We start from the raw sequence: 11,743 nt of genomic DNA, 5'->3' as shown, positions 1-11,743 counted from the left end.
CAATTACATTGTATATTTTTTGCTTTATAGTTTTCAAGACAGCAGTAAGAAGTCTCACAGAAGGAAGACATCATATCTGTTTGTCAGTGTTGCCATCTGATCTTCAGTGACTGCCAAGCAAACTTAGCCTTAACCAGCTCTCAAAGTGCGAATCCCAAAAGAAAAGCCCAGACCTTCCTAACTTAACCTAGCTTCTGTCACTTTGGAGATACTGGGTTTATTAGAACACTAGCCATTTGAAAACTAGAGAAAAATACAAGTATGTTAGAATTGTCTTTTAATAATATGAAACTTACTTCCTAACTGACCTTCTAGCTGAAGTGTTGAACCTCATAAGAGAAACCATCTGATTAGATAAAGGGAAAATAGACTCACAGCTTATTTCCCACCTGGAGCACACTCCAGGAAGTTAGAGCTCCAGAGGTCTAAAATTCCCACCTGTAAACCGAAGCCTTTGCATAAACTTATTTTTAAACAAGCTGAGTAAACCCCAAGTTGTTTTTTTTTTTAAATCACAGCTAAAAATATCTTAGAAGAAATACATTATATTCTTAGTATCTTTATGAAAAGACAAACTGTTTACATGTTTCAGCTTCACTTCAAAGCATATCATATGCAAAAAAGCATAGACATTAGAATATCTATTCTTGATTAACTTAGGCCTAACATCTTAAAAGTCTGTCAAGGAAGTCCAGTGCTCAGCTCACCAAAATTTTTAACGCTAAGGAAGGCAAGTTATGTGTGGTTTAATCACTTTATTCCTTTACCAAGCACAGTACCTTGGAAAAGTGTATTTTCTCCTCAGTTTCGCTTAAGACACTCTCGAAAGACTAACTGCTATCACTGTTGGAGAAAGAAGGTTGAATTCCCAGCTGCCACTAGATTCACAAATTATTATTTTTAGGAGCTACAATTCTTTAAAGATATCCCAGGTTTTGTACTGATAACATCTCACCCATTTTTAGTAACATGTAACCTACCTCTAAAGTCTCCTGCAATAGTGCAATACTCTTACCTCAAGACTTTCATACTGCACACTGGATCTTTAAGCACAGTTGGGAACGTTAGACAGGAGTCTCTGCTAACCAGGGCCTTACTGCCTAAAGTCTTGTTTGAACCAGCTACTTTTGAGACCTGAACTTTGCCTAGCTTATTAAGAGAAAGGCAATAGTGTAAGCACTACTACCATGACTACCAACACTCCCATCAAAAAATAAGAAGAACAAGCAAAATCACTTCCAAGACTCACTGAGCCATCTGTTTCTTAAAACCCTCAGACTCATTAGAATAAAAATATTCTCCAGATACAGTCAACATTTGGAATGTGTATGTGTGTTCTCCTACAGGTATTTTTGGTTGGGTTTTTTTATTATCATTTAAATAAGCAGTTGTTAATTATGTTAGTCCAGGTCTAAGCAAGTCTATTAATTGCAACAATTTATAGAAAAGTCTGTCAGTCCACTCAGCTAATCTGTATCTGCAATCTGAAGACTGCTTATAGAATAAAGCTCAACTCTTCGCTGTCTACAGTCTACTTTTCTGACAATTCTGTTTCTCCTTTCTCCACCAGAAGGATTTAATAAACAAACACGCAGCAGGACATTTTTTGGATGCAGTCAGTACCTATCCCAGTCTGGGGGGGCCTATAAGAAAATCTCCTCCAGAAGACTCTCAACAAATCTTCATCAGACAAGGACATAACTGATAGTGCAGATCTGATGATTAAGCAATCCCACTGTGTGTTTAAATACATTACAGTTGCAATTTGAATGTGCTGATATCTTCTTCACTGAATGACAATCCTTCCTCATTCTTTGCTCTCAATCCAACTCATTTCATTTTTTTGCAATGAAAGCAAGTCCTGCTGTATTTGAGAAAACACACTAGGATTTGATACTGCCTGCACAGGCAATGTATAGAATGTATGAATCACTATATAAAAAAATTATTAAATACTCAAATGTTTAGTTTGCTTTAGCAAACTTTTTGAAACATAAATGGGAACAAAGCATTTATCAGAAAGGCTTTCCTTAAAAACTGTGTGAGCATATTCACTCATCTGTATCAGAAAAGATTTCAAATTTTAGACTTCTGGAATATGCATAGTTAATTGCATATTCCAACATTTTCACAACAAATACTTAACATTAAAATACAAGTTCATCAAACTTTCAGGTTGTTACAACGCTTCCAATTCTTCAGACTTACCAATAAATATGTTTATTTAACTTAAAAACATAAATGATACCTTAAAAATATAAATAGCACTAAGTTTTTCTAGATCTGTAAGTAATCCATATTTTTGGAACAGCTAAGTTTCACACGGATATGAGTCACTATATTTTGAAATACAGAATTCACACACAAACTTGAAACATTCTGATCCTGAGATATTAACAAGCTCATGAGTTTGTAACACCATAGCATGCAGTAAAAGACTAAGCTGGAGGTTTGTAAGGTCAAACAACTAAACTTCACATGAGCTAACTCTGTTGAGAGAATTAAGTCAGATTTTTCTTCCATATCTGCATCCCACAGAGATAAGAGATGGATTTGAGTTACATCCTGTAAGGAACACAAGCTTCCCAAATACAAAGACAAATTTCATGAGAGGAATCCTACAATAGCAGTTACGTTGGGTCCCAGTGGCTAAAAACCCCCATTATTTTGGGTCTTTCAGTACACAACTGACGTGCAGCGATTTTCTATAATCTAGCTTAGCTGCACAGGTATCATCCATATAAAGTGTTTGAGATCTTTTATGTAATTACTGTAACATGACATTTTCCTACTCTCTACAGGTAAATGCAAGAATTCATCAGAAGAGGCAAAGGCTATAATGGTTAGATTTGGGCAGCTTTCAAAAGCTAATGCATGCTGTACAGCTCGGCAAGCTAACGCAGTTGTGCTCAGTAAGACATGACACACTGAGATGACATCACACTTAGCATGATGTACCAAGGCCAGAAGACAAAGGCTGAATGTTTACAGCTAACCCAGATACAATTACAATTTATGGGATCATCACTTCTACAGAGTCTTTGTATAAACACCAGGACAGATTGGGAGCTTTGTCAACACAAACGCTTCTGTAACAGAATGCAGCAAAAGAATTCAGCCTACTAATAAACATACAAAATACAAAGAGGATAAAGCCCCGCACTCCTGCCTCTGGAACAACTTCAAAACCTATCAAATCACTTCAGAAAACCACAGCATATTAGAAGAATACACACAGGATGTCACTGTTAAGACATTCCATTGCATTCTCTGTAAGGGGGTCTACTTATATTTTACTAACAATTTTGCTTATCAAAAAAAAAGAGAGAGAGAATAAAAAAGTTACAAAAGATACCAGGAACATACATTAAGACAGCTTTTCCTGGGTAGAGATCTGTACTCTAAGTATATCCTGCCTAAGCTTTCTCATCCTTAACAATAAGGCTGTTTTACTTGTGATGTTATATAATCTTTATCCTGTTCTATAAAACTACAGTGACACAATTTTGATGTAAGACTTTTAAACAAGCTATTTCTAAATTACAATACTGTTGAAATTGTAAAGCTGCTAAATTAAAACATCTTGCTCATGTTCCTAAGACTAGAACAACCTGTACACACAGTTTTCTATGAGGTAATAGAGTAACCACATCTCCTTGCATACAACAGAGCCATTTTATGATGGACAAACGGTAGGAAAACAATTTAAACACACCTTAGCATTATGATTTAAAATCACCATTACATGCTGACAGTTCTTCCTTTTCTTTAATTTCCAGATCATCTTAGATTGAAAAAGTGGGGTTTTTTTTCTTTTAAAACTCCTTATCATATTGGCTGAAGAAAACTCAGCCAATTTGATTTTTCTGTTTCAAAGTTTTTGCAAAATCTCCAGCATTGACAGAACCCAAGTTCTGTTCTTTTTACACCAGCTAGAACAAAAACTTAGTTTATTTTCCTAACAGCACTTCTGAGTTATCTTCTCAGTCCCAACATTTTTGGTCCACCACCCTTTACTTCCAAACAACAGGATATCAAACCCTCAGATCTTTTAAACAGCTTAATCGCTTTGAGAAGGCTAGCAAGAGACCATTCTAGCTCACACAAATGCTGGTAAGGAAGTAAGGAAATACTAATGTAACAAGCTGTTTTAGAGGGTTAATATGTCTTTTCAAGGTGAATACACTTGCAGCTATAAACACACATCAAGTAATTGATTTAAAATCATAGATGGCTTTCCCTCAGCAGACACCTTCATGCTATTTAGTTTCTAGCTTGTTCATTTGAATTAAGAAAGAGATTTTTTTTTTTTTTTATAAAATCAAGTCAAACTGGTTAGGGATCATATATACATCCTACACTAACATTCAAAAATACTGAAGATAAGTGTACAATTAACTGCGATTTAATACATATTATTTTGAAACTGTTAGTCAATAATTCACTTTTTTCACCTGTGTCAACTTGCCTTTAGAGGAAAAAAAACCCCACTGAATTAATATTAGCAAAAATATCAGGACTTGAGAAGATATTCTTAGAGCTAAAGTTTAGCTTGATGACCATAAACCACTAGTACTTACAGCTTCTTAAAAGAGCATTAGCTGTGATTACACAACTGACAGGCTGCTTCCCATTATTAGGGGACAAATTTTCCAAAGGCAGCTTAAGATGCAAGTAAGCATTTCCTACCACTAGGTACCTGAGTGCCCACAAAACCTACAGGCTATGAATCATCAAAAGTCAGCAGATTGTCATCCACCCTCCCATCCCCTTCTTTATAATTAAAAAAAGAAAACATGAAGGGTCACTTTCAGCTCAGTTTTTTTTAAAAACTTCATTGGAAGTAATCCAAATAAAACTTTTTCCCAGCAATGGCAAATTACTAAAACCCCCAAAATTTGTATTTTCAAACATTCAGACATCATAATTTGCTCTGTTGCACAGACTTAATGAGTTACTGAACATATTAGAGTATTCTAACATTTCATTTTCAAGTTCAAATAAAAATTTGCACTTTCACATATGAAAGAATTGTCATTTCTTTAAGAATCTAACAGTTCAGTGATGCGGACTTCTAAAAGACAAGAAAAGTATATGCAATGGAAGCATAAAAGTAAACTTTAATATTGGGGGTGGGGAGGAAACAAAGTGAATTTTACCCACCTCTTTCAAGTTGCTTTTCCTTTTGAATTTTAAGATTGTATACAACATGCTATTAACTTGCTCAATGCACGTAAACAGAACATCTTTTATTCACTAGAGTTGAGTTAAACAGAGATTAACTCTTTCTATACCATAGAAAGCAAGCTTGTATTAGCTTTAATTTTCTTATACTCTTCCTGAAGTCAAACCCTGACACATGCTCAGTTGAGCAAGAACACTCGTTGGAACTCGTGCATTTGATCAGGCAACAAGTTCACCTGACTAAAATACATGTATCTCTTCTAAACAAAGAAAACTACTGCAATTCTGCCCTCAATTTTAATGACTGTCTTGACAGCTACAGCCTATACAAGACAATCCCAGATGAATCAGCATGCTTTGGTTAGAACCCTGGAGATTGCAAGAGCTTAATCATCTTGTACCTTTACAGGAGACAGGTGAAAGAAACCCATAATCCTGTTCTGTGTAGGTTCTGCTAATATGCTCATCACTGCACAACTGAATACCTTCAGGAGTGTGTTAAAACAACACAACAGAGTCATGGTTTTCTTCTCCCACACACTCTCCAGGGAATGAGGCAAGTGCAGCAGAGCATCTTGCTTTAGAACTATTTACGTTGTTAGACAGAGCCACGTTAGAGAAGGTAGGGTCAAAGGCATGTGAGGGCACCTTAACAAACCACAACTCTATAGGTGCCTGTAAAATTCACTCTACAATCACAAATTGTCCCAAACAAAAATAAACACAGTTCTCTGTACAAACAAGTTCTACTGATTGTAGAAGGCTACCACAAAAGTAACCACAAGGAAATGCTTCTATTAAGAGCATGCAGAACGGTTATGGACGTTACTTTTGTCTTCACAACAGACATCCTCCCGGGCTGAGCAAAGCAGTTCCTCTCCTGTCACATCAGGCTTTTCTTAACCCATGTGCAATGGTCTGCCACTTTGCACCTTCTACAGACACTTTCTGAAGAAGCGCACGTGGACTACAGCATGCTTTTAAACAAACTGAAAGCCTAGATTATGGAATGCTTTTTGCAATATACAGACTTAGCAGCAACTGGAAGTGCCAATATTCCTAAGATAGTGACCACATCATAGCTACATAAGTACAAACATGGGCAATACTTCAATGACAATTCACTTGTGTAAAAATTATTCCAAAACCCAAGAAGCTTGTAATTTGCAGCTTCATCTGCACAAGGCCATTTGTTCAACACAGGCCCATAGAATTGTCTTGAAATTATTATGGAATCTTTAATATTTTTACTGTAGATATACTTAAGACAGAAAATAACACTTTGAGAATAAAAAAGAAAAAGCTCCTAGAAAAGCCTTAAACAAATGCTGCTTTCAAATAGGCATATATAAGAGGCCAGTAATTTCAAAGTTTATGAAATAATCTAAGCAGCTTCTGTGTTTTATTTCCATGTCTCTATCCAGGTACACACATTTAAATCTCACTGCTCAAACATTAAAAAAAAAAACTTAGAAGAAGCCAAAACACATACAACCAAAGCAGCAAAGGCACAAAACATCACTTCAAATGGCCACAAAGATTAATGCAGATGTGGCATCATAGTTCTTACACTTCTTATGGTCAAGTTCTTCTAGTCAAGTTTCTACAGCCAATCGTTTTTCAAACTACTTGATGTCCACAAAATGTCCCTAATGCCGATTCTGAGACACGAAATTGCACATTACCCTTGGAAAAATAGGTCTATCACACTGTTAGTTGTTACAACCTCATCCACCCCTCTTACAAAAAAAAAAAAAAATAAAGGCAGCAGGTTACTTGTTGTCCAGTATAACATAACTACACAGAATTAGAATATGAACTTTGAGCAGAAAAGCAAAAAAGGCACTTTTCTGATAAAAACACAGTTATTGATCTTCACTGTGAAGCAACATTTTATTCTCCAGGTCATCACTGTAATGCAGCATGCCATCTATCTATTCAAAGAAATTCACAGAAAAGACAAACACTCTTACACTTTGTACAGACCCAAAGTAAAATCCACCAAATGTTACAGTAATACTGCTCAAATACAACTCTTAAGTTAGCGCTAAGCATGACTTAGCTAACAGCATAGCAAGTGACAGTTGTTCAAGAGCAGTGTGTAGTCTCTAAAATTGAAAACTGTTGTGAGGGCCAACCCAGTTAAGTGAGCTAGGAGGAACGTTCTTTTGCCAATACTATTAACAACAACAAATAAAGTTACAGATCGTCCACAGTGAAAACTGAGCAAAGAACACAGTGACTTGCTTATCAAGGAGAGGGTTGTAGACCTGATACTAGAATCCAGTTTTTTACCAGAGCACCTCACAGCAGTCCAATCAACCTGTCTTGCTCCTCACAAAGACCACTCTGTGTGCTTGTACTCGTCTTAACAGTTGTCAGAGGATGGTTGTTGTAGAGCCCTTCGCCACAAAGGGTTCTCTTCCTCAGTGCATGCATTATACCTGTACTCAAGCTGGCAATGGTTTATCTAATAAGCAGCTAGACACAGGAGCTAAAGAGAAAGGTATTTCACAAATTTGATTCTCCAGTACTCTTTACCAGCAGTACAGTATCTTACGTGTCCAAATTCCTGAACGAAGTCTAGTTACTTGAAACAAATTATCAACTCATTCTGGTCACCAAGAGTTATTAATTACCTACTTCTGCAATTATACAAACAAGTACATTCGGAAAAGGTATCATCAACGTTAGTGTCACAAAGCCAGAGTAGCAAGAAATGGCTTCTAACATGGCTAGAACTGAAGAAGTAGTTATAACTAAGTTGCAACATGTCACTTTCTCCCTGACTTAACTTGAAAAAGGAAGGTTTCCTAGCAGACATATTCTTGCCTTTATCACTTAGACAGTTACTCCTCACCGTGCAAAATTTGATGTCATTTCTCCTGTCACCCAAAAATCCAGGCTTCGCCTTCCTCCTCTTTACCTTCAGGAATTTATGTCTTTCAAGTGTTTGAAGTGTCCATCTCTGCTTCCATCAAAGGTACTGTGCCCTTTCCCCCTCTCCAAGAACATTTCCCTTTTCTCCCTTTACAAACTTGCAGCACCCCAGACACATCTGCAGATATAAAGATTTTTCATTCTCACCCACTGCTAACAGAGGTCCTGCTGCTCTACTGTTCGAGCAGCACTCCAGCCAGCACCCACCAGGTTCCCCAGCTCTCTTCTCACAGCAACACACAGGCAGCTGCCCTGACTGCTGCCTCGTCACTGCCCTTCACATTAGAGTCATTTAGGTGGAACTTTGTCCCCCTCACACAAGATTTCAGCACCATGGAGTTCAACCAATGTTTACAATGAAGAAGTTAAATACCGCACTCTTACCACAGTTATTTCCTACTTCAAAAACTCAAGGAAGCCTGTGGTATCTTGAACACCACTGCAGAGGAACACTTTTTTTTTTTAATGCCACTATACAAGTTCTGACAGAACTTTTGTTTTTGACTTTCTGAATTTACACTGAAGATGCTATTGCAAGACCTGCAACCATATTGAACTCACTCTCTCAGAGAGGTTAAAAAATGACCTGGGAGAAAGGAGAATACAGTCCAAACTAAATCTCAGTAAATCATGCACTAACTGCTCTACAGTACTTAATACACCAGGATGTCTTGCACACATGAGAGAAGAAAAAAGAAACAAAACAAAGTCATTCTTTTAATACCTCACTTAAAAGATTACACCTGGAAGCAAGAAATCAGTAAGACATACACTAACTGGCAGGCTTGCTTCCAGCAAAGATCAGCTAAGAACTATTCTGATCATATTAGCTTCAACTGTATTGAGTACAGGCAGGCTGATATAAGACCTAAATATTAAATAGCCTCTCCTTACTATAATCTGTCATTTAATTTTCCAGTTGCCTTCTATGAGCTGGTGACAGGTCATTTTTGCTTCTCCTACAAAGCTTGTAGCTGAAGAAATACAGTGGAATGCCCAATAAACCATAAACCATAATGTATCTTAAAAATGGCATATTACCATTCATAATAAAAAAAAAAAGAAAGGAAAAAACCCACTTCAGCCAGGAATTCAGGGTTTTATAAACTTTCAAAGCTACATAAGGGCAAACAACCTGACAGTACCGAACAGTAGTCCACACTGAGGCATAACTAAAATAGTAGGTATTTCTGTTAATCAGCTTCTATAAACATTTATTCCTATCCAGAAATTTTGTCCCCCTTCTTTATCTTTTTTTCTTTTAAAATAACACTATTTAGAGAACTGTCTCCATCTTTGTATCTTCCATTCTCCTGGAAGGAATTTGATTTTACAAGTAAACAAACAAACTAGTTCCAGTTAGACTGGTCCAGTTGTCTCTATTTAGCTGTCACTGTAACAAACCAGACACTCACGTAGGCCCACCAGACTGATGCCAGCTTGGGTATTCCACACAGGAGCGATCCCAAATGCCACTGAGGACTCAGCCAGCCCTTGGCAAGCAGTGCCCTGACAGCAATGCTGGCTTCAGCAGTCTTCCCCAGCACTCACTCATTCCTATGCCCTCTGTTGTGACGGTACAGTTGTTTGTGCAGCCACGCAGTGAACCAGACTGGGAAATGATCCAGATTAACAATAACCCAGTAAAGAATTTTTATGTGCCAGACAGGTCTCTAATCCAGTAAACTCAATTTTGGCCACCTCACAAGGCACATAGCCTTTGCTGGCCTGCAAGCAACAGCAGCATTACAGAGTGCAGAGGACACAGTCACACTTTGTTCTTCCTAGAAGTTGTAATTTTTAATTTATGTTGAGTTGATTAATTCAAATCAAGACGTCATCAATACACAATATCCCCCTGGCATAACACAGAAAAAACACCTGCAGATTCATTCTAGTCTGCGTAAGACTGACAGACTGAAGTTACTCTTTTTTGGGAACACACTTGATCAACTCCATTAATATGTTCTGATTTTACAGTGTTTCCTTGTAGAGTAACCTTATTTTCCCCAATAGAATGCACTTTCTACACTACTCCCTTATTTTTCTCATTTCATTGACAAAAAGCTGTGACAAAAAGGTCAAAATCTTAGCACATCTCATCCCACCCACGCTCACAAAATTAAGAGCAGCAGTACCTACTCTTGTTTCCTGTAGCATGAGGTTGGTCTCTGCTAAGGCCAACCACCAGTACTCCAATTTCGACACAAAGTAAATATCGTTGTCAACAGAAATCAAAGCAACCATCAGGTACCAAACGCCTGTTACAAAGTAGCCCTACTCTAAGTTAGTCTCTTTAAAAGGAGTGAATATGAAAAAACATACAAAAACTACCAGGTATCTTTAAATCTTTTACGAAAACGTCATGAAAAATTAACATAAGGGTGCATGCTGAGTACAAATAATTATCATTAACTCACATGAGTAACCCACATGAAGTAAGTGCTATTTCCTGCACATTAAAACCTCAACATAAGCCAACATTTTCATTTTAAACCCACCATTGTGGCTTTCTAAGATTTTTAAGAGCACTTCATACATTATAGAAGGGATAGAGTAACTGACTTGCAAAATCCTGAAGTACTACTTACAGCCTTTCACACATAACACAACTAAGCTGTAGTGTCAGAAAGTAAGGGCCTATGCCTTCTAGACACAAAAGATTCCTCCTCTTTTTGGCAATATTCCTTTTCCAATTACAGTCTTGACATAAAAAGAGAAGTTAAAACCCTTACTCTTTTAGTGGGTTTTTTTTTGTTGGTTGTTTGCTAAATAAAACAAGACTAAACGTCTCAATTTCTATTAGATGAGTTATGTTTGATAAGTTACCCAAGTACCTTCTAAAAAAACTCCAAGTATATCTAGTTCTAGTTAGAAAAGTACATATTATCAAGATAAAACTGTGTATGCTTTTATTTAGCCCTAGTATCCATATGCTGCAAGAAAAAGGCCTCAACCTCACTACACAATGTCTAGTGATCAAAAAAAAAAAAGTATCTGTGGTTTGAATTGAATGTCTCACTCATTCTGTGGTTAGTTCTGTGTACAAATAAATAACCTTTTTATAAGATTATCAGATGTATAGGCTTTAGCTAGGAGTATGTTTAATATTAAGATCTTATGCCTTTGAAGAACTATCACATGTTCTAATACACTCAATTTCTGTATATACCCAACTTGTCAAAAGCTTCACAGGTAATCTCTTTTCATCCCTTCTGGTTTAGAAGGGAAAATAAAGTCTTCACCCATCAATCGTAGTTGTCTGCAGACAGTAACCTTTTCAAGTCTTTCCTAGTAGCTTCTAACTCTGATTTAGCAGCAGGGTATTTTTCAGTGAAAGCAGAAAGATACTTCTTTCCAGCAGAGAAGCAAGAGTATACTGGAGTCAGTCATATCACATGAACTGAATTGTAAATGTATGAAGGATATCACTGCACATCAGAACCCAGTATCTGTTTGGGGCAAAATCCGCTCCCACACATTGCTGGCACAAACCCTGTTCTACCTACAAGTGATACTTGAGGACACAGAATTTCAATAGTACTTTTGTGTATGAGTGGAGAGAGATTACTCTCCAGTTTCTCTTTGAAGATATTAAAAATACGAGATGTTTTACAGC

The 11,743-nt window shown here is 36.9% G+C and overlaps 1 protein-coding gene across 1 annotated transcript in view; it reads right to left on the bottom strand.

The window, feature by feature from the left end:
- The window catches only part of LOC104532814 (ubiquitin-conjugating enzyme E2 Q2), a 42,186-nt gene extending 34,563 nt beyond the window's left edge, over window positions 1-7,623 (bottom strand). The window contains exon 1 of the mRNA XM_010178109.2: window positions 7,508-7,623. Coding sequence (XP_010176411.2) covers window positions 7,508-7,623 — 116 coding nt within the window. The remainder of the gene's footprint in view (window positions 1-7,507) is intronic.
- Window positions 7,624-11,743: the final 4,120 nt, after the last annotated feature.

This window comes from Antrostomus carolinensis, unplaced genomic scaffold, assembly GCF_000700745.2.
Source record: "Antrostomus carolinensis isolate BGI_N321 unplaced genomic scaffold, ASM70074v2 scaffold53061, whole genome shotgun sequence".
NCBI lineage: Eukaryota > Metazoa > Chordata > Aves > Caprimulgiformes > Caprimulgidae > Antrostomus > Antrostomus carolinensis.
This window is presented reverse-complemented; position numbering and strand designations above follow the sequence as displayed.